General features: G+C 40.9%; 3 protein-coding genes and 1 long non-coding RNA gene across 8 annotated transcripts in view; 1 reads left to right on the top strand and 3 right to left on the bottom strand.

Moving 5' to 3' along the window:
- The window catches only part of dtx1 (deltex 1, E3 ubiquitin ligase), a 38,461-nt gene extending 29,702 nt beyond the window's left edge, over positions 1-8,759 (bottom strand). For 2 of the 4 annotated variants that reach the window (XM_077003384.1, XM_077003381.1), the window contains exons 1-2: positions 5,586-6,026; positions 4,003-4,886 (exon numbers count right to left, since the gene is read on the bottom strand). In XM_077003384.1, the coding sequence (XP_076859499.1) occupies positions 4,003-4,264 (262 nt within the window). In that variant the 5' untranslated portion in view covers positions 4,265-4,886; positions 5,586-6,026. Of the gene's footprint in view, positions 1-4,002; positions 4,887-5,075; positions 5,103-5,585; positions 6,027-8,078; positions 8,142-8,301 lie in introns of those variants that run through there. The other 2 variants (XM_077003382.1, XM_077003383.1) reach the window with 2 other exon arrangements.
- LOC143511699 (uncharacterized) lies at positions 6,392-12,965 on the top strand. Its single transcript, XM_077001275.1, has 4 exons — positions 6,392-6,529; positions 9,892-9,940; positions 10,167-11,822; positions 12,942-12,965. Exons 3-4 carry the CDS (start codon positions 10,773-10,775, stop codon positions 12,963-12,965), a joined length of 1,074 nt encoding a protein of 357 aa, XP_076857390.1. The 5' UTR covers positions 6,392-6,529; positions 9,892-9,940; positions 10,167-10,772.
- A 115-nt stretch (positions 12,966-13,080) lies between these two features.
- Positions 13,081-15,324, bottom strand: LOC143511650 (uncharacterized). Its single transcript, XR_013130214.1, has 3 exons — positions 14,422-15,324; positions 14,226-14,275; positions 13,081-13,562 (listed from the first exon to the last, which is right to left on the bottom strand). It is a non-coding gene; the product is annotated as an uncharacterized LOC143511650 (long non-coding RNA).
- A 3,926-nt stretch (positions 15,325-19,250) lies between these two features.
- The window catches only part of pi4kab (phosphatidylinositol 4-kinase, catalytic, alpha b), a 43,113-nt gene continuing 39,956 nt past the window's right edge, over positions 19,251-22,407 (bottom strand). For both annotated transcript variants that reach the window (XM_077003386.1, XM_077003385.1), the window contains exons 52-55: positions 21,897-22,056; positions 21,714-21,803; positions 21,495-21,578; positions 19,251-21,353 (exon numbers count right to left, since the gene is read on the bottom strand). In XM_077003386.1, coding sequence (XP_076859501.1) covers positions 21,302-21,353; positions 21,495-21,578; positions 21,714-21,803; positions 21,897-22,056 — 386 coding nt within the window. In that variant the 3' untranslated portion in view covers positions 19,251-21,301. The remainder of the gene's footprint in view (positions 21,354-21,494; positions 21,579-21,713; positions 21,804-21,896; positions 22,057-22,407) is intronic.

Below are 22,407 nucleotides of genomic sequence, written 5' to 3' on the forward strand. Positions count from 1 at the left end.
GATAACTTTTACATCACTCACTGGGAAAGATTGTAAAGCTCACCCCAAAAGTGGGGGTCCTGTGTGGAAATGTACTCTGTTGTCCATATCATCAACATGATTCCCATTGGTTAACCTGTTTTTTGTAGCTGATGTCTCATTGATATGCTGGAGGTTTAAAGGAGAGGATTTTGGTGTAGGGCCTTTTCTCTTCTTCTGCTTCTAGCTCTTCTTTGCCTTCTTCTTCCTTGCACCGTGAGGCCCCCTGCACCAGTCTGTATTACTGTTTCCATTGGGTATTATCTTGTTTTAGTTTAATTTAGAATAGTTGTTATATTGTTTAATATTTTGTCAGTTATAGACACAATGGTTATGGTTATAGATACAATGGGCTAGATGAACTCATAACTAGTATCAGATAAAGGTAATACCAAAGCAAAGCAGGCTATTGTTTTTAGCCTGGACTATATGAACTTTATAGGAACTATAAAGGAACTATATAAAGTTGGTTAGGTATATTTTAGAACCTGCACTGAGCTAATTGAGAACTGAGTTCCCTTAGGTTCTTACCTACTATATTTTGTAGTCAGATACTTTATTAAGTTTTTACACACACTAATACTTCTTCTGCACATATTTCCATCCTTGGTTGTAGGCTAGCAGGTAGGGTAGGTAAATATCATAACTAAACCCCCCTACATTGTATAACTTAAGATATGCTGAGACATGCAACATTCATTACTTGCACTGCTGCATATGGTATCCTCTGCAGTACGGCAATATGTGTATTGACAACACTTTTTGCTGCTATTACAATTCTGGTAATAATAGATAAAAAATACAAAATGGTAATGTTGAAATATCTGGGTCATCTGCTGTTGACATCTATCCTGTTACAAACTCACATTCACTCAAAGAAAGCTAAGTTTCAAGAGATAAGAAAGTTTTCTGAGTATGAGCATACACACCCACACACTTTACAGTGTAAACACACTTTCACATACACATTACAGACCACATTAAAAAGCTAAAACCAATCCACAGCTATAGGAAGAGGCAAGCTCTCACACATAGACATGCACAATGCTCTATGTGAGATGGGTTTTTCACAATCCTACTATCATGCACAAGCAGGGCTGTGAAAATGAAGGTCTACATTCACCACGGCAACCATAGCAGTTATAGAAGCAACCTCTATTTGCAATATTACTGCCAACTACAGGGCCATTATGTTTTATGCAGTAATATTCTATGAATCAACAGAATTTGGTGTGTGTGTGTTTGTGTGTGTGTGTGTGTGTGTGTGTGTGTGTGTGTGTGTGTGTGTGTGTGTGTGTGTGTGTGTGTGTGTGTGTGTGTGTGTGTGTGTGTGTGTGTGTGTGTGTGTGTGTGTGAGAGAGAGAAAGAGGATAAGTCTACAGCAGTGAAGTCAGAACCACAAACACCTCCCTTGGGACATGCATGGATCAATCTGTCTGGCCAATGATTAAACTCTACCAAGCCAAGGCAAACACATTTTAACAAACATGTTTTCACACAATCTCTCTCTCTCTCTTGCTTGCTGTCTCTCTCTCTCTCACTCTCTCAGACTCTCCATCTCCACTTCAAATTATATATTATAAATGAAAAAAAACCTGCTTAACTGAAAGTGGTACAAGAGAACAAATTCACAGAACACAGAGAACAGAAAACAGGTAATGTAGTTTGATGTAGTTGTTATACAGTGAGGAAAATAAGTATTTGAACACCCTGCAAGTTCTCCCACTTAGAAATCATGGAGGGATCTGAATTTTTCATCTCAGGTGCATGTCCACTGTGAAAGACATAATCTAAAAAAATCTGGAAATCACAATGTAATAATTTATGTGTGCGTTACTGCTGCAAATAAGTATTTGAACACCTGCCATTCAGCAAAAATTCTGGCCCTCAAAGACCTGTTAGTCTGCCTTTAAAAAGTCCACCTCCACTCCACTTATTGTTCTATATTAGAAGCACCTGTTTGAGGTCGTGAGCTGCATAAAGACATCTGTCCACCCCACACAATCAGTCCACCTACTAACATGGCTAAGACCAAAGAGCTGTCCAAAGACACCAGAGACAAAATTGTAGACCTCTGCAAGTGTGGAAAGGGCTATGGGGCAATTGCCAGGCAGCTTGGTGAAAAAATATCAACTATTGGAGCAATTATTAGAAAATGGAAGAAGTTAAACATGACCATCAATCTCCCTCAGATTGGGGCTCCATGCAAGTGCTTTGCAACCTTGTGGCATGCAATGATCCTAAGAAAGGTGAGGAATCAGCCCAGAACTACACGGGAGGAGCTGGTCAATGACCTGAAGAGAGCTGGCACCACTGTTTCCAAAGTTGCTGTGGGTAATACACTAAGACACCATAGTTAAAAGACATGCATGGCATGGTAGGTTCCCCTACTTAAATCAGCACATGTCCAGGCCTGTCTTAAGTTTGCTTTTGACCATTTAAATGATCCAGAGGAGTTATGGGAGAACGTTCTGTGGTCAGATGAGACCAAAATAGAACTTTTTGGTCTTAATTCCACTTGCCATGTTTGGAGGACAAAGAATGAGGAGTACCATCCCAAAAACACAGTCCCTACTGTGAAGCTTGTGGGTGGAAGCATCATGCTTTGGGGTGTTTTTCTGCACATGGTACAGGACGACTGCACTGTATTAAGGAGAGAATGACTGGGGCCATGAATTGTGAGATTTTGGGGAACAACCTCCTTCCCTCAGTTAGAGCATTGAAGATGGATCATGGCTGGGTCTTTCAACATGACAATGACCCAAAGCACACAGCCAGGAGAACCAAGGGGTGGCTCCAGAAGAAGCATGTCAAGGTTCTGGAGTGGCCTAGCCAGTGTCCAGACCTAAACCCTATAGAAAATATTTGGAGGGAGCTCAAACTCCATGTTTCCCAGCCCAGAAACCTGGCTGATCTGGAGAAGATCTGTGTGGAGGAATGGGCCAAAATCTCTGCTGCAGTGTGTGCACACCTGGTAAAAACTACAGGAAACATTTGACCTCTGTAATTGCAAACAAAGGCTACTGTACCAAATATTAACATTTCACAGGTGTTCAAATACTTATTTGCAGCAGTAACACAAATAAATTATTAAAAAATCATACATTGTGATATCTGGATTTTTTTAGATTATGTCTCTCACAGTGGACATGGACCTAAGATGAACATTTCAGACCCCTCCATGATTTCATAGTGGGAGAACGTGCAAGGTCGCGGGGTATTAAAATACTTATTTTCCTCACTGTATATGCAATTATTATTTATTATCATAAAATATGCACAAGCACAGAAAATAATACAGTGCAAAAGAGGATTTCCTGTTATTATAATCATTTACTTATAATCATAAACTCCAGCCATGTTGAAGGTCCAATAGCAGAGCAACAGATCAAGCCAGCTCAAGCACCACAATTAAATACTCACACACAGCAAAAGATTATAGGTAGGCTTCAATAGTAATGTCATCCTTACAACAATGGCATCACTTGCACTGACCACATGAAATTTGGGTATGAGCACATATGTGCGTATCAGAGAAAGCCCATATTTATGACTCTAGCAATTTTTTAAAAATATTTTTGTAGTAATCACCCAGTTACTTGATAAAGTATATAACTATTAGTTATATACTCCAGTTATATACTCCATACTTGATTCAAACATAAAACTACAATTTCCAGTGTTGATGCTAAATACTGTACTTTATAAATAATGATGTACTACCAAAAATGTGCTTCCCAATCCTGCATAGCCACTGCATCACTTTAGTGCATTTTTCTATTTTACACCACATACCAAATCCAACTTATGAAGAGGCTGATAATTTTATTAACGAGCTAAAGCAGGCATATTGGAGTACAGAAAACAAAATGGTGTAGTGCTTCTGCAGGACCAAGAGTGCACATCACTGGTGTGCTATGATGACATTTGGGTGGTGTAACTCCCTACAATTGTCTTGGTGCATTGGCATGTGCGATCTCTCACCTGTGTCCTGCCGGAACTGATGCATAGACTGCAGGTCAATGACGTAGGGCACAAGCTGTGGATCCACCTGCCCGAGGATGACGGTGCCGCGGGCATCTCCCTTTAGGACATTTTCAATGTGGTGGCATGCGGCTGCACTGTATGGTCTCCAGCGTCCATGTTCATTCAGCCATTCCCACACCACCACACGGGCCATGCTCTGTGGGGAGTAACCCAGCCCCCCTCCAACTGACACCAGCAGACCAGGACTGGGCCGAGCCATCTTCACACCTCCACACACCAGGGGGCGACAAAGGCTTCCTCAAGTGACACTCAAGGATTTGAAGGACAAATGCCTGGAGGCACCCTTAAAGTGAAGCTACAGGTGGAGGCGTCTCAGACTCTACAAATAAATCCTACTCTGAAGCTAAGAGACTTGCTCTAGATAGAACTAGAACAGGGAGGTCTGATAAGAGTCTGTCTATTGAATAAAAGATTGGGGAGGGGGAGACAAATGCCCTCAGCTAGTCATGGAGACAGAACATTAGACAGAAAATCCAGTTCCTGGGGTTATGACAGACAGACAGTTACCAGTATTTCTTCTTTACCTTCTGTGAAAAGTCGTGTGTGATAAGGAGAGGCTATGTGGGTTGTTGCTGAGATAGTTATACACACCACTACAGCTTTCGAGCTTAGATTCTCAACAAAACAACTATAAATTCACCCATTAGACAAAAACTATACGCACAAGTGCCTCTTCACAGGGCTGGTTCGCAGGGTCATATCAAGGTTCCAGTGTAGGTGTGCAGGCAAAGTACTTTAAATGAAACAGCCTTCAATGAGGATGATGATTTTCCCCCAGTTGTTGTCTTGAATGTGTACTGAGGTTTGGCAGGCTGTCCTAACTTTGAACAAACAAAAAGTAGAGTTTTTTTAGAGTAGAGTCAATCAAAAATGAGTACAAAAACATACTTAATACATTGTATAGCCAATTACTCAAAAATGACCAAAAATACCATTACAGATCACTGCATGATTTCACCACTGCTAAATGTTTTTAGAGCAGGTTGGAGAGAAAGCATCATCAAACCTACTCAACATGCTTCACCACCTCTGATATACTGATAGAGAAGACAGAGTATATTAAAAGAGATAAGGAGAGAGACAAATACACAGAGACAGACAGTGAAAGAGAAACACAGAGAGGAAATCTGAGTATTCATATAGTGGTCAGAAATCCACTTACCCACCGTATTAGTAAATGGCATTTTCACTGATTCTCTCGCATTTTCACTGTGTCTCTCGTACATTATGCGTATTTTCCAAATCAACGAGATCATAGAGCTTATCGTTTGGCCTCGTATCGAGGTCCATATTCATGAAGCAGATTTTACTAGTCCCGCATCAAATAATTCCCCGATTAATGCCATATAACTTCTTACTATTTCAAATGCATTCAAACTAGCTAAACCCACGCTTCAAATAAAAATATAGACGCTAGCTGCAGCCCGCTGTACATCACAAGCAATTCTACATATCTGCTCAAGAACGTGTATGCGTGTTTACTTTGCTAAGAAATGTTCTTTAAACCAGCGATAACTTACAAAATTATCGATGCTGTTCTTTTCCACTTAGGTCCAAAATATGTTATCTTCTTTTTCTTTCTGTTCCCTTCTCTCAATTTTAACAGCGCTGTTAATCAAACCCGTGATCCCTTCTTTATATCATATCCGGATTTACATCGTCCAATGGTGCAAATCTTTCTCTCATAATTGCTCCTCCATCACAGGTCACTAGTTTAATCAAATCAGTCAGCATGTTATCCGAGCAGAAATGGAAAGGAATAATATTGCCAGGCATATCTCCAAGAATCCGTTATAAGAAGACATGTCTTGTCTATGTATTTCGCTCCACCATAGACTTCAGGTTGTTTGGACGCATTTGAGTTCTATTTGCATAATTTTGTTTTGTTCAAAGAAGGACAAAAATATACACCAAGGTCTTGTCACCTGTGAAGCTGACAGGGAAATATCACCGTTCCCTTGACGACAAGCTCCGGTCGCGCACCGATGTTTGATCCCAGGAAAAGATTGCGCAATGACCCTGCCTACATAGGCGGAAAATTGGCTGAACTATATTTATTACACGATGGGCTAAATAAAAACAGATACATCTGTGGTGAATGTTATATGCATTGAATATATCTTATGAATGAATACATAATCGTTTCTGCCCTGGCTGTCGCGCCGTTGTGCCCAACGAGGACTGCATAGCGAGGCTGTTGCTTCTGTATTTCCCGTTACTACCGCGTCGAGTCTTTTGCATTTGATCAGCGCGGAACGACGATTTCTGAGAGAACCCTTCGGTTAACGCTGACTTAAATGGTGAAGCAACTAATGAGAGAAAAGGGGAGTGGGCAGAAGCTGAAGGTTAGATGGTTGGAAGCGACATAAATTAAGCTATGGATGAGAATTAGTGATTATTTTAAAGGTCTGCTCGTGGATTTGAATGGCACAGTTGAGAAGAAGTTGAATAACATGATAGCATGGTAAGATATATGATCATGTATGGCAATATCTGGTATTTTGCAGATGTGAAGCGGATAGATTGTAGTGTTGCTATATTGCACGAAGAGCTGAAGAATAACTTGGCTGCACTCTGGAAAGCAGATATTCTCAGACTAAAGACGAAAAAGACGGAGCAAGCCAGAGCAACAATTTAAAGGAACCTTTAAAATTTGTTAAAACAGATGGGAAAGTGGTAGATTAACGTTTGGAAAGAAGTTGAAGTTTCTCGGCAGGATTTTCAAAGCTAAATAGGGGTGGAGGGGTGGGGGTACATTGGTACTGCTAGAATACATTATGCCGGAAACATGAAGAATATCAGATATATCATTGTCCTCCAAGAACAAGGAAGTGCAATATTTTGTACATCATGCATGGACTGTTTCTGCACCAGGGCCTAAGGGGTTTCTCATAAACCCTATAAAAGGTACAGCTGACAGCCTATGGTACATCTAAAGCTAGGTTTATACTTGAGGCGTCGCGACTGGCGCGAGGATCCACGCTTCAAAAATGACGCAATCGCGGTGGCTCCGCCCATGCGCGTTGGCCCCGCGCGATTTCACGTCGCGAGGTCGTGCACCTCTCGATTTTTGTAACTTCGCGCGTGCTGCGCTTCAGAGGAACGATTAAAGTTATGTTTGCAGGGTTCATACACCTATATATAAACTATATATAAACTTTTCTCACAGGAAAGTATAAATGAACCTAAGGTGTTTGTGTTGTTGACGGTAGTATTGTTCAAGAAAGGAATAATCCAAAAGGAATGGCAGAGAGTAGTGGGAATTTAATACCACAAGAGAACAGTGCAGTGTGCATATTTCAGTTTCAACCAATAAGCCTTCTTAATGTGGATGAGAAGATTTTTCTGTGTGTTTGCATGGAGGCTAACTGTGTACTTGAGAACTAATTGCATACTCAGGGAACTGAGGCTTTTTAGTTTGTTTGGACCACAAAATTTGTTGTGGGTAGTATTTTGGTTCTCTTAGGTCCTGTATAGTATTACTAGGCTGACAAGAGTTTCTTTTGAAGATATTCAGTGTTGCTTTAATATAGGTGAATAGACCACATCTCAGCAGTATGTGGAAATGGACATAATCTCAAGCTGTACAATTTCATATCTGATTTGCCATGACAATAGAAGTGATCATTCTTCCAAGATGTTAAGTCTTCCAAGTGGGTTGTTGGTTGCATTATTATTACTACTGCGTACACATATTAAAACAACTCTGCTACACAAACACACACAAGGACATCTGGTCTTCCTACTCATATTTGCCTCTGAAAAACATGGTCATACCTACATTTATTCAACGTTTGTGTTGAGATTGTGTGAAAGAGCCGTATGTCTGTGTTCATGAGTGTGTGTTGGTGGGGGTTGGCAGACCTGCTGCTGAGGAAGCAGTTCTGGATGACTTTAAAGAGGAGCTACCTCCTTCTCACTCAAGCTTGGATACACACACCAATACACAACACATTCACAGGTACAAAAAACAGTTATATTGAAAACACCATTTTGATTCAGCTTTGCCTTACCTTAGTGTGCTGTACTGCAGAAACACTGAAGCCTGGTGTTCAACATTAGTGTTACCAAGGAAACTACAGCATCCAGCATAAAAAAGCAGTATTAAGTGTAGTATTACAAAACATAAACACAAGGAATAACATGAGCATGTGTCATGCAGAACTACATTTACACGTCACACCAACTACCAAATTGCCATGCACATACACTATATTGCCAAAGGTATTCACTCACCCATCCAAAATATCGTAATCAGGTGTTCCAATCACTTCCATGGCCACAGGTGTATAAAATTAATCACCTAGGCATGCAGACTGTTTTTATAAACATTTGTGAAAGAATGGATCACTCTCAGTAGCTCAGTGAATTCCAGCGTGGAACCTGTGCAACAAATACAGTCTTGAAATTTCCTTGCTCCTAAATATTCCAGTCAACTGCCAGCTGTATTACAAAAAAATAGAAGTAAGTGGGAACAACATCGACTCAGCCATGAAGTTGTAGGCCACGTAAAATGGTGGAGTGGGGTCGGTGGATGCTGAGGCGCATAGTGCAAAGAGGTCGCCAACTTTCTGCAGTCAATCACTACAGTCATCCAATCTTGATGTGGCCTTCAGATTAGCTCAAGAACAGTGCGCAGAGAGCTTCATGGAATGAACGTCGAATTCCATGACGCTACAGATGCTCCATTTATACATAAACAAACATAACACACATGCAGCTACAGATGCTATTTTTATACATAAACAAACATACCACACATGCTTCACACTTCATACATGAACGAACATATGCGGATACAGATGCTACATTTATACATGAATGAACATAACACACGTGCAGCTACAGATGCTACAAGAAAAACTCAGAGTTGATGCAAACTGAAGAGTCTTTAGAATGTAAAACAAATTCATTGAGGCACATGTCTTGAATACTGCGTTTATTGTTATTTATTATTCACCAGTTTAACCAAGTTGTCTTAGGTGATGAATAGCAAAGAGTTACTTGTATCTTGTCATGACCAAAGTTATATTTTAGTATATCTAGCCCTGGTTTAATTTATTCTTTTAACTTTTGTTTCTTCATACTGTTTCTTAGTTCAATTGTATGATTAACCCTATAAGCTTACCTATATTTGTAAACAGCCGACTCACTGCCTTCTCTGCTCTGAACGCCTCTGCTGCTCCAGTTGAATTATGGGATAAAACAGTGTGCCACAATCGCATACTTCAAAATGGCGCCTGATTCAGTAAGCCATCCGGGTACTTTTCAGTTACTGTTTAATGCCTAATGTGTATTTGGACACACTACCTTTTATCTCACACTGCTTTGGCGTACTGAATAGGAGGGAAGTATGGCATTTTGGACAGAGCCACTGTGTCTTACTGTGGCTACCAATGTGCATGTCACGGAGTATGTCTGCATAGAGATTATTGTTGGTTATGGCATTAACTTTAGTCAGAGTAACGCGGTTGAGGACAGAGTTTACACTGTAGCCGGGACCTCAGGCTATTAAATACTTTCCTATGTTGGCCATAGTGGGACAAGGGCAACATACATAAAATGTAATAATAAAAATATTGCATCTGATTAAAAGGTGAAAAATATAACAATAAAATGTAATAAATAATACATTAAAATGTATAAAAACATAATAAATAATAATAAAATAATAAACTAAAAAAGTTAAGCAATGCCAGTTATAGTGCAGGAGCTTAACTGTTTTGAAAATAGCTACATTTGGGGCACATATAAGGTTGATTGAGAGTTGGCTCTATTTATGCAGCAAAAAGAGCTAAATGCTGCTTCATCATGTTTGAATTCTAGGTCCTGTCTAGGAAATGAGGTCTCTACTTCAAATGCAGACAATGTGCAGGTAGGTGTCTCAAAATCTTCATTCCTCAACTTTAAAGTAGATACTTTATTTGAGAGGCATCAAGGAAACTAACCTTTTTCTTTTCTTTTCTTGTTTTTTTTTTATAAAGTACAGTAAAATTAATTGTAGCAGATGAATTGGTGTTAATCTATTTATAATCAATGTAATATGTCCAGATGTTCAAGAAAACATGTAGAAAACATAGACTTTTTAATTTTTTTTTCAGAAAAGCAGCTGTACAATTAACAAAAACCAGCCAAGAAACAATGGAAACATAGGGCTTAAATACATGATACTAACAAGATCCTAAACAAGGAACACATAATAATAATCACAACAGGCGAGGTTACAAAGTACCTGGCTGTCACGTTGAGGACCCCGGCCCCTCCCTTTTGGGCGTGTGTCAACATTGTCCACGTGCTTTGTCTGCGTCAGTGGATATACGTGGTTAGGGTTTTGTCATGTGATTAATAAGTCTCACCTGTGAATCGTCTCATGATCATGTGGGGCTAATGTGGTTTGTCTATTTAATGTGCGCTCGCGCAGTGTCCTGTGTTCATCGTTGTCTAAGTCTACACGTTGTGTGTACCTATTTGTTATTCGTGTGCTGATTGCGCAATAATCGTAAAAATAAAAGTGACGTCTGTCAAGCCAAAACACGGATTCTGTGTCTCGTCCGTCTGTCGCCGCCCAGCGTCACAGAACGACGAGCCGTCCTGAGACCACGCCTGGCTACGCCACCCGGCAGAAGAAGGCAAATCGCCCAAGCAAGCGACATCACCACGCTTCGTCCTCCCCCTCGCGCCGCTGCTCTACGCCGACTCTGGTACAGATGAAGCGGGACCCCGAGTGCGCACATCTGTTGCGTGCGGCTCGGGAGACAGCTATACCGGAGTTGGCGGAGGAGTACCGCAAGACAGCGGTGCGGGTGTGGAGAGAGAGACATCCCTCTCCTTCCCAGGAGCCCTCACCCGAGGGCAAGCGGGAGGAGGACACCCCCCCGTGCCAAGAGGCCACACCGTCGGTCGAGGAGCTGGAGAAGGACCCGGTGTGTGCCTACCAACTGGCCGCAGCCCGGGGGCTCGAGCGAAAGGACCCCGAGCTGGCGGAGATGCTCCGCGAGGGGGTGGTGCGTATATGGAGGGAGCGACACCTTGCTCCTTCTCGCGCCACCTCGCCTCTGAAGGTAGGCGCAATCGCGTCCACCCTGGAGGTGGAATTCGGCGAGGAGGATTCTGAGGGAGAGGAGCAGGAAGAAGAGGAGGACTATTCCCCTTCGGTAGGCGAGGCCTCCACCATTAACTACGGTGGCGAGGAGGAGGAAGCCTACCCCCCCTCGGATGACGACGCCTCCACCGTTGACTACGGGGGCGAGGAGGAGGAAGCCTACCCCCCTTCGGTATGCGACGCCTCTTCCGACGACCACGGTGGCGAGGAGGGGGAGGTCTTCCTCCCATCGGTGAGTTACGCGGTCCCCGACGACTACCGCAAAGAAGAGGAGGAGGAGTCTGAGGAGGAGGACTACCTCCCTCCGCCCGTAGGTCTCTCTCCCACCGTAGAGGAGGAGGGGGAGGAGGAGGAAGGCTCCTATTTGGAGGGAGAGGAGGAGAGTCCGCTCCCCTCTGAGAGAGCAGCCGGGACTAGGAAAGGGGGTTCGGTGAAGAGCGGTGTCCGACCGCTCCGGCGAAAGTGCAATGGACTGCTCCTGGGGTGGCAGCCCGGAGCAGTCCATGGAGTGGAGCCAGGGCACAGAGGAGGAGATGGACACAGAGGAGGAGCTCCCTTGCGGCCCACCGGGCACGTACGACAGCCGCGCTGCACTGGGCGCGTACGACAGCCGCGCTGCACTGGGCGCGTACGACAGCCGCGCTGCACCGGGCGCGTACGACAGCCGCGCTGCACCGGGCGCGTCCGCCAGCCGCACTGCACCGGGCGCGTCCGCCAGCCGCGCTGCACTCAGCGGAGGGTCCGCAGCGAAGGCTGGAGGAGGAATGTCCCCTGCAGCGCCTGCAGCTCCCGGTCTCTCTCCCCTCCTAGCTCTCCTCCTGGCGCGTAGCTGGGTCCCTGTTTCATGTTTTTGTGTACCAGTGTTTGTTAGTCTCCCCATTTGTGTGCCTAACCCATTTTTCCCTCTCGTGCCACTTTGTGTAAACGTGCCTGTGTGTGTGTTTGTGAATGTTCCGTTTAATGTGTCTCCCGTCTTTCCCCCCGTCTTCCCAGGGAGGGTGTTCTAGGCGGTCCGCAGGACTGAGCGCGTCGGATCCGCCCATCATCGTGGGTTCGGGGCACTCAGTCCTGTTGGCACCCCGGGACGGGTAGTGCCCTTGGAGGGGGCGTCTGTCACGTTGAGGACCCCGGCCCCTCCCTTTTGGGCGTGTGTCAACGTTGTCCACGTGCTTTGTCTGCGTCAGTGGATATACGTGGTTAGGGTTTTGTCATGTGATTAATAAGTCTCACCTGTGAATCGTCTCGTGATCACGTCGGGCTAATGTGGTTTGTCTATTTAATGTGCGCTCGCGCAGTGTCCTGTGCTCGTCGTTGTCTAAGTCTACACGTTGTGTGTACCTATTTGTTATTCGTGCGCTGATTGCGCAATAATCGTAAAAATAAAAGTGACGTCTGTCAAGCCAAAACACGGATTCTGTGTCTCGTCCGTCTGTCGCCGCCCAGCGTCACACTGGCAGGGACAACTGAAACATAAACAGAAGCACATGGAATACAAACGCAAAACACAGGAGGGAGGCGGAGCCAGATGTGATATACAGATGGGGGAGGGGGGGCAGTGACAGATGTGACAATGTGCTAAGTGTCAAAGTCAGATGAATATTCTAGGTTCCTAATGTCATACTGAGTGTTTACCAATATGTGTATGTTGCTGTTTTGGGTATTCAATATTACGAAATCCCATATGCTGTCTAAGCATCTGCCCATCACATGAGAGTTAACAACCTGGGGTTGCAAAGACTTAAATCACATTAAGCGTGCCACCACATCTTTTCAGGCTACCACTCCTAAAGTGCCATAAGACAGTTTACATTTGGAGAAGAATAACAACTGACCAATTCTGTATAGATGATCAAACACATGCACATGATTGACTCTTAACTGGGGAAAGTGATGCCACCCAGAGAGCAGGGCCAGTTCTACCTCGCTGCCATCTTGGCCTCACTGGCATTCAATCCCATTTGAGTCTCCTGATGATGGAATAAAGCTGTAACCCACTCCATTGGTGTATATAATTTATTTATATAGCGCTTTTTACAACACATGTTGTCACAAAGCAGCTTTACAATCGTATGGGTCCAGATCCCTAATGAGCAAGCCAAAAGCAACAGTGGCAAGGAAAAACTCCCTATGATGGTGGGGATTAGGAAGAAACCTCGGGAGGACCAAGACTCAAAAGGAAACCCATCCTCCATTGGGCGGCCCGTTAGCACAAGTCCGTATTTGTGGACAAAAGGTGGTTCTACAGTTATAGTTATGGTTCTTGTTCCATGGCCAAGTAGTCACAGTTACTTCAGTGCAGATGGTGAGCCTCAGGTAGGAGCTAGCATCAGCATGTCCTCTTGTGGCAATGGCACATCCTCTTGCGGCAATGGCAAGCCAGACCATCTCCTAGGTGCTTGTAGGTGTTTGCAAGCAATTGTAGAAGCATGCAAAAACATAGATAATACAGGTTGAGTGTGTGGACATCAATTTAAACCACCATTGATTTAAACATAAATAGCTCACGTGCTAGTGACTAGCATGTGGCTCTAACAGGCTAATCTATAGGGAGGGGTTCAGAGGTGACCACAGTCATGAGGGCTCACTGAGACGTTGCAAGGAAAACAACAGGCTGAACACTGCCATACACCAAATAAAAATGTACTGTGCTTGTCCCGGTCATGTGTATGCGTGTGTACAAACATATACACAAGTAGAATCACCTACTGGTTGCAGAAGTTCAACATGGCAGATTTTATCTGACAGGACTTATAGTCCATTTTATACTCAATGACACCACGTTGCAGCACAGGACATACTGAGAAAACAAATAGCAGCATTCTGCCACAAGATGGAGTAGTGCAACTTCATCAACACTGCAAGTCTAATCAACCAATACATAACATGGTGTGACATAACATGATCTGGGGAGTTTTCTACAAAGAAACGGACTCCACAACACTAAAATCTCTTAATAGAGATTTATCAGTGGTGCCAACAGGACACAATAACACACACACACACACACACACACAAACACACACACTTTTCCATAGGTCATTATCAAATAAAAACTTACCAGATGTGTGTTCTCATGATACTGATGAAGTTATATTCACATTTCTGTTCCTGCAAATGAGGAGAAGTTTCATTTAACTTCAGGTTGTTTTGACACAGTTCTCAATTTCGGGAGTAGCATATACAATGAGATTAATATGGGGCACAATACAGATTCTTGTGGGACAGGTAGGATTTAAACCAGGAGAGTGCATTACCTCTTATGCCAATGAGTGTCTCCAGCCTATCCAGTAGAATGTTGTGATCAATGGTGTCAAAAGCAGCACTAAGGTCTAACAATATAAGAAAAGAAATGTGTCCTTTATCAGAATATTAAGAGATCATTAACTACTTTAGTTAGCGCAGTTTCAGTGCTGTAGTGGGGTCTAAATCCAGACTGAAATACCTGTAGGACATGTTCTGTCTGTAAGAAAGAAGAGAGTTGCGAAGAAACTACTTGCTCTAGAATTTGGAAATAAACAACAGATTAGAGATTGGCCTATAGTTGGACAGTTCCTGGGGATTAAGACCAGGCTTTTTAATTAGTGGCTTGATGACTGCAAGTTTAAATGATTTGGGGATGTGGCCTAAGCTTAGAGAATAGTTAATTATAGTAAGCAAAGGTTCTACATTAGTGTGCTGTTCAGTAATAATAAGCAGGCATATAAGTTAGTAGGCTTCCCAGAAATGGCTGCAAGAATGTCTCCAAGAGTCTTATCCAGTGCTCAAAGGTATTTTTATTTCCAAACAATGCAGAGTGTTAGTCTTAAAAACGAGGAGACCATTACCTTGCCTTTAACCATCAAGCCTCCTTTCTTTTTCCCCCACCCTTAGCCCTGCCCCACACAGATAGGGCTCTGCTATATTGGGTAGGGGAGAGTGGGGTGATTTGTGCCAGGGGGGAAGTTGTGCCACCCCCTGTTTCTAGGGAACCAGAGAAGAAATTGGTTATGTGACCATTAATTTTTGAAAAAACATTCATTTTACTCATCCTGCAAAGAAGAGAGCCTCAATGCATGAGAGGAAAGCACTTTTAAGTTCAAAAAACTGTTTTTTGCCTTTCAAAGTAAAATTCCTATGATCAAGGATTTTTGATTGTTGTGTCCAAACAGTTATAGAGAAGTATGAAAACATTTTACACATGTTTTAGTACTTTGGTAAGCTACACTATGAGTCTATGCAGCTAGCATAATGTTAGCCCAAAACTACTGGATGATGCATTTTTTCCCAAATGGTGGGGTTGGGGTGATTTGTGCCATAGGGCCTGGGGTAAGTTGTGCCAATGGCACAACTCACACCCACTTATGAATATTTTAAACATATTGTTTTTTTTTTGTAGTTGTACATTGTATTCTTATATTTAATCACTTAAACTATGTGACATTCTTAATTTTAGACCCAAAATAGAAATAGACCATCATGCCACGGAGTTATAAGAGGAAGACATGCAGGGCTTCCACTCCTCTAGAGGACATGGACAGAGTAGTGAAGAGGTGGAGAAGGGAAGTCTATTGGTCAGGTGGCGAGGGAGATGAGCATATGCAGGATGTCATTAAAGCGATACATGGAGAAGAAAAAGATAGATGGAAAAGAAATAGGATATAAAAGAACTGGACTTATTTAAAGCGTATAGCTTCAACTTATGTAAATGTAAACTGCAATGGATCAATAAGGGAAAAATTAAGATATATGCTAATTATGCTAAAAAAAACGTAATATTTGCTACTGTTTTTGTTTCATTTTGAACTGAACTTTGTTCTGAAGTGTTAGGCCTTGTTTAAAAAAATTTATCTTTTGTGTGCTCATGTGGCACAATAGGCTTGTAGAAAATTAGCCTTTGATGTTGTAAAGTAACTTTAAATAAACCTTAAATTAGTAATTTTGTATTGAATTTGTCTAGCTTTTATATAGCATTCCAGTTCTTGAGATCAAAATATATTATTTTACTTCAGTAATCAATGGCACAATTTACCCCAATGTATTCTCTCCAATGGCACAACTTACCCCGCACTGGGGGCAAGTTGTGCCACGAGACCACTTTTTTTCAAAAAGCTGTATTTCGTAAATACTATATTTCACATCTAAAGTGACTGATTCCAGGGATGCACCACATCCTGAAATATATGTACATATTTTAGTTGGAAGCATTACTGTCATAGTCTCACTTTAAAATCACTTTAAGTAAAAACTGGCACAACTCACCCCACTCTCCCCTATAGGTAAGGGAAACATTTAAACTTGCAGCTTATATGAGTGAGCTGTACACATAAGTTCATATATCACCATAAAAGGTGATGATCACCTCAATGTCCCTTTAAGTGATTAAGTATGCATATTGATTAATGTCCATTCTGCAGGTTCATCATCTCCGGATCTCCCCCCACTGGTGCACCTTGGGATGACCAGGACTAGAAGAGAGAGGCCACAGCCCGGCAGCTCCCTCCTCCCAGGGTCTCTTCATCTGGTAAGTATTTTCTTTATTTTGTGCGTATAACTAAGGGTTTGGTGATGGGGTGAGCTCTTACCTCATCACAAAGGCACTGATGAATTTGTTGATTTATTAAAATGAACTGAAGTCTGTGGATTTAACAATATATAGATTTTATATCTTTCTCCTCACTTATTTTTTGTGCCAGGAATGTTATAATATGGTTGGTTCTTGTGGATGATCTAGCCGACCAAAAATATAACTTAGTGTTTTAGAAAGTATAAGAGATGGAATCTTTAAAAATATGTAAAAGGAATATTTACAGCTCTTTTGCAAATTGGATCTAAAGAAAGACTCAAAGAGCGCTCAGAGAGAGGGTGTCTGTAAAATGTCCAACATAGTCTTTAGCACTCGCCCACTCCACAATAAATGTGGAAACCTGAACAGATGGAAAATTAACTGGGAAAACATGAAAGCGACTATTTAACAGATTCACAGATGCATCTGTAACTGCAGGCGTGAAAGAGACACACATGTCTCAGCCAGCTCTGAGAGGAACTTGTCAGCCATGAATTCTCGTATAGGTGTGGTTGAAGTTGACCAATAGAAACTGCGTATGGTATTCCGGCTCCTCCTCATGCTTCTTCTATTCCAGCATTTGGCTACTAAAGACAGAAAATTAAATGAATCACAATATTGAACTTTACAACTGAACTCTACATATTTATAAAAAGCTATCAGTACATAGATACAGTAAAAAGCTTTTCAAGCTTACCTTCCATTCTCAGCAAGTGATGCCTCAACCAGAAGTCGTCTGCAAGTCCTCTATGCATAGCAAGCAGCAGCGGCTTATAAATTATATATATTATAAATGATTATAAATCCATATAGTACATACATCACCTAATGATTTTTAAAATAGTTCTGTTGAATATTACAAGTTTTACATTTTTTTTAGCTATTTCTGGCCTGTAGGTCTATTTTTGAAGTATAAAATGTCTATTGTACAGTATATTAAAAGTATAATGTAAGGATTATTTCGACTATAATTGGAATGGGTAATCAATCTTCATTTTGCATCTTGGTTATTTCAATGAAAGCTTGAATTGAATTAATAATATATGGCTGTAGATAATTAATAATATATGCGCATGCATATATATATATATATATATATATATATATATATATATATGATATATATATATATATATATGATATATATATATATATATATATATATATATGATATATATATATATATATATATATATATATATATATGGTAAAGTCTATATAAAAATAGCCCATAATGTAGTATGGCATTCCCCATAAATTCCATTATGAAGCAAAACAGCAAGCTTTAGAGGGAATCAACCATCTACTACAATCTACAAGCGTCCATAAGACATTTTTCAAGTCCTGTTCAAGTATCAAATCTAAAAAAACTGAAGAATAAACGAGCAGCCATTGTACAGTTGTTACACTGCAAGCTATTAATGTCAAATTATGCAGAGACATGCTCATGGCTAATGCATTTGAAATACTGAGCGTAGCTAATCAGATTGATTTGGTTAGCTTTTATACATGACCCAATGTCACGACATTTCTTTCTGTCTATTTAAATGTCATCCATTTGTCCTGAAGGTAAAATTCACATAGGAGCTAATTGCTAACTGTTATCGTACTAACCTTTAGCCGTTTTTACACTATATTAAAAAGTTATATTAGTTCAGATCCTAATGAACTAATGATTTATAACTGTAATTTGTTCACATTTGTAACTATGATTTATCATCTACAATGATTTGTTCAAATGTTTGTGTGAATGTACATATAAGCATGAATGTACTACAATATGTCACAAGTAATCATGATTAGTTAATGCTTTATTAATTAAAGTAATTAGAAAGTTTTACAGCTCAGCCTTCTCTAGAACAACTTCTTCTGCTTCAAGGCTAAATTCACCTCTATCCACACCATGAATACATTGTGGGTCTGGTTGTGTATCACAATTGTCTAAGTCACCTGTAACAACAAATGTCTGGAGTGACATTATTGTGCAAACCCCAGACTCTGCATCCAGAGTCTACTACTGGTAGATTATTTTCTGGATATGTATAGACCAGACAAAATCAATAGACCCAAGTTTAGTCAAGGACACATGAAATCAATTACAAGGGGTGGGTTTAAAAAACCAGGCACTGAAAACCAGAATGAAAACAGAAGCACATGGGACATGACAACAGAGACTTGACAGACAGATGGAGGCGGAACTAGACATGACAGGAAGGCTTTCCAGTGTGATGAGAACTGCACAATCCATCAAAGAACCAATCTTTCCTCCACTACTGGTTTTTCACCCAGGGGTGCAATTACTTTCTGAGGTGTATGCAAACATACTATCGGCGCACCCCGAATGAAAGTTGTTAACGGGGGGGGGGGGGGGGGGGGGGGGGGGGGATGTCGGACGTAAGATGGACACAAATTAAGTATTATATCTCATCGATTTGGCGCCCCCTCTAGTGCAGCGCCCCTATGCGTCGCATACGCTGCATGCCCCCTTTTTCATGTAATTTCATACATGCCAAATGTGAATCATTGTATCAGGCCTGACAGTTTGTTGTAAAAACAACCTTTTCTGGGCATAAGTTTATTTGCATATGACAATGTTATATAACACAAACATAATACAATATAATATTAATGCAAGTACAATTTTACAAAAGTACAATTTCTCTGTTTTCAGAAACATTTGAACATCTTGTAAGATGGAACGCAGATTTGATTTCTAAACCATGCTAATGATTTGAAACACACTGTAACACTGTAATCTAATGGATTAAGTAGCGCCCTGCCCTCAACATATCTGAAGCTGTGTGAGATCACTTGGAAATGAAAAATGACAAAAACCAGCTAAATTCAAAAGAAGCTTGGAATTTGTAACAGGACCACTGTGTTTTTCTTGAGTAAATACTACATTGATAAATAGCTGTTTAAGTACAATTTATTTTTCTTGGGATGACAGACAACATATTATTTAAACAGAATGTGGTTCATACTGCTTCTTTTACTGCAGAAGAAATAGAAAATGTATGTATGACTAAAGAGGTTTTTACCACTTCATTTGTACTTTGAAGAATGAATATATGTTCTTGCCAGATAATAATTTATTATAAATTTATTAATATTTTATTATTATTTATTAGGCATAAGTTGAAACAGAATAATAGGTCATAAACATCAATAAACAAACTTCTGTTCTGAAAACAAGTTTACAAATATTTAGCATGTAAACATGTACAAATATTGAAATTCACATTCACATTCTCAAACTACCTGGCACACAGGCACATGGTCAAACTACCTGGCACACAGGCACATGGTCAAACTACCTGGCACACAGGCACATGATCAAACTACCTGGCACACAGACACATGATCAAATTACCTGGCACACAGACACATGATCAAACTACCTGGCACACAGGCACATGATCAAACTACCTGGCACACAGACACATGATCAAACTACCTGGCACATAGGCACATGATCAAATTACCTGGCACATAGGCACATGATCAAACTACCTGGCACACAGACACATGCTTCAAACAAGCTAAGGCTGGTTCTAGTTCTCAGGGCTGATCTTGCCCGTTGTTCCCATGGGGACAAAGAAATGCACACCGATTTTCACAAAGGCTGCAATAGGCTGGACTCACCATCATAAAGACCAAAATGTTACATATAAAGCATTGAGCATTTCTAAAGACCCAAAAGCAAAATATTGAACAATGAATCAAATCCAGATGATTTGATCAGTAATTCTTCCAAAGCTCTACATGCATGATACACCATGGAATTCAAGCATGTACACAGTGTACAAGCAGCAAAGCCCTCACAATCAAGAACAATTTAATCTGTTTCACATATAATGTTGCACCGACTGTGTTCAATTTCTTCAAAATAAATTTAAAAATCTCACTAATTACATTTACTGCTGGTATATTAGGAACACATTTTAAATGTGCAACAAGCTTTGAGAACTGTGAGAGAGAGAGAGGTACTGAGAGAGGTACACAAATAGATTTTCTTTCAAAAAACATGCATCCTACTAATAAGTGCACAATGAACATTGTTATCAATCGTCACCAGTGTAATACCCCTCAACACATTCATGAAATTAATTCAAACACATTTGCATGTAAAAAAACAAAGCAGTTTTAAAAGTGGTGACAAATCAGCTGACTACTGATCTGCTGGCACTAAATTAACATTTTTCATCCAGTATTTTCACCACCACTGAAGCCATGCAGTAATACAAGGTTTGTGTAAGGTACACTGCTAGTCAAAAGTTTGGTTACACCTTGATTTAATGTGTTTTTCACAGTCTAACAGGAATTTTAATGTTTTATTCTTAAATTAGTTTTCTTAAGAAATGTGAATTTCTTCATGACTGATGGAAAAATATGACCATATGACTATTTATAATCTAAAATCCAAGATAATCAATATTTGTTTAACAAAGTGCATGTTATTTAATTTCCTATGCCTTTATAGTAAAAAAATAAATATAGGTGTGTACAAACCTTTGACTTGTACCATAGGTATTTGGGTATTCATGCACTCCACCCACACACAAACACAAACACATACATCAGTTTGCACATCAGTATGGGATCTGGTTTTGATAGTACTGGATCATATCATACGTTTTGCTCCTGAAACACAATAAAAAAAAAACACATTACATCATGTTCATACCAAAATCATACCAAATCTCTCATACCAAAAACATTTGAACTGAGTGATTGAGAGAGCAGTGTGTGTGTGTGTGTGTGTGTGTGTGTGTGTCTCAAGACCTGCTGCTGAGGAAGCAGTTCTGGATGACTTTAATGATGAAGGCAGCTGCCTCCTTCTCACTCAAGCTTGGGTTGAATCGCTGTCTGCAATGCAACCACACCAACACACAAAGCCTTTAAAGAACATATCCACAAAACACCTTAACAGGTACAAAGAAGTGAAATCAAGAGCATTTTGACTCAGTTTGCCTTTGATGTACCTTAATGTGTTGTACTCACTTTAGTAGTTTAATAGTCTGACCACGAAAACACGGAAGCCCGGTGTCCAACATTAGTGTTACCAAGGAAACCACCGCATCCATATATGGTCTGTAGCAAGAAATCAGAACACATTTCTCCTTCACAGAAATGTACATATGATGTGCTATATAACAAAATAATGTGTTTACAGAATCTTCACACCTGACTGCCAAGTAGCCGCGCACGCACATCTCCATGAACCATTTGAATGGTGTGGCCTCCATTTTACCTCCCATGATCATCACCATCTCGTCAGTCAGCTTAATGTCAGGTTCCCAGCCAAGGTTTCCACCGGGGGAACTCTCAAACATGAAGCCAAAGTCTGGAGACAACACAACCACCCCACCCAAAGAGAGAGAGAGAGAGAGACAGAGAGGGAGAGAGAGAGAGAGAGAGAGAGAGAGAGAGAGAGAGAGAGAGAGAGAGAGCGAGAATTTGTAGAGATGAAGGAACACGTTCTGACCCAAGAAGAGGCCACTGAAGCTTAGTAATATCTCTAGCTCAAATGAGGCTAAGCATAATAATATGCATGTTTAATTAGATTTTTTAATATTTAACCTTATTTTGTATCCTGGTTACATGCCTCTACAAAGACAATTCCATAAAGCACCTAGAAAAAATGTTCTGACTTGCCAGCAGATGTGCCAATGCTGTCACCCAAGTTCCAACACCC

This window comes from Brachyhypopomus gauderio, chromosome 4, assembly GCF_052324685.1.
Source record: "Brachyhypopomus gauderio isolate BG-103 chromosome 4, BGAUD_0.2, whole genome shotgun sequence".
In the NCBI taxonomy this organism is placed as follows: domain Eukaryota; kingdom Metazoa; phylum Chordata; class Actinopteri; order Gymnotiformes; family Hypopomidae; genus Brachyhypopomus; species Brachyhypopomus gauderio.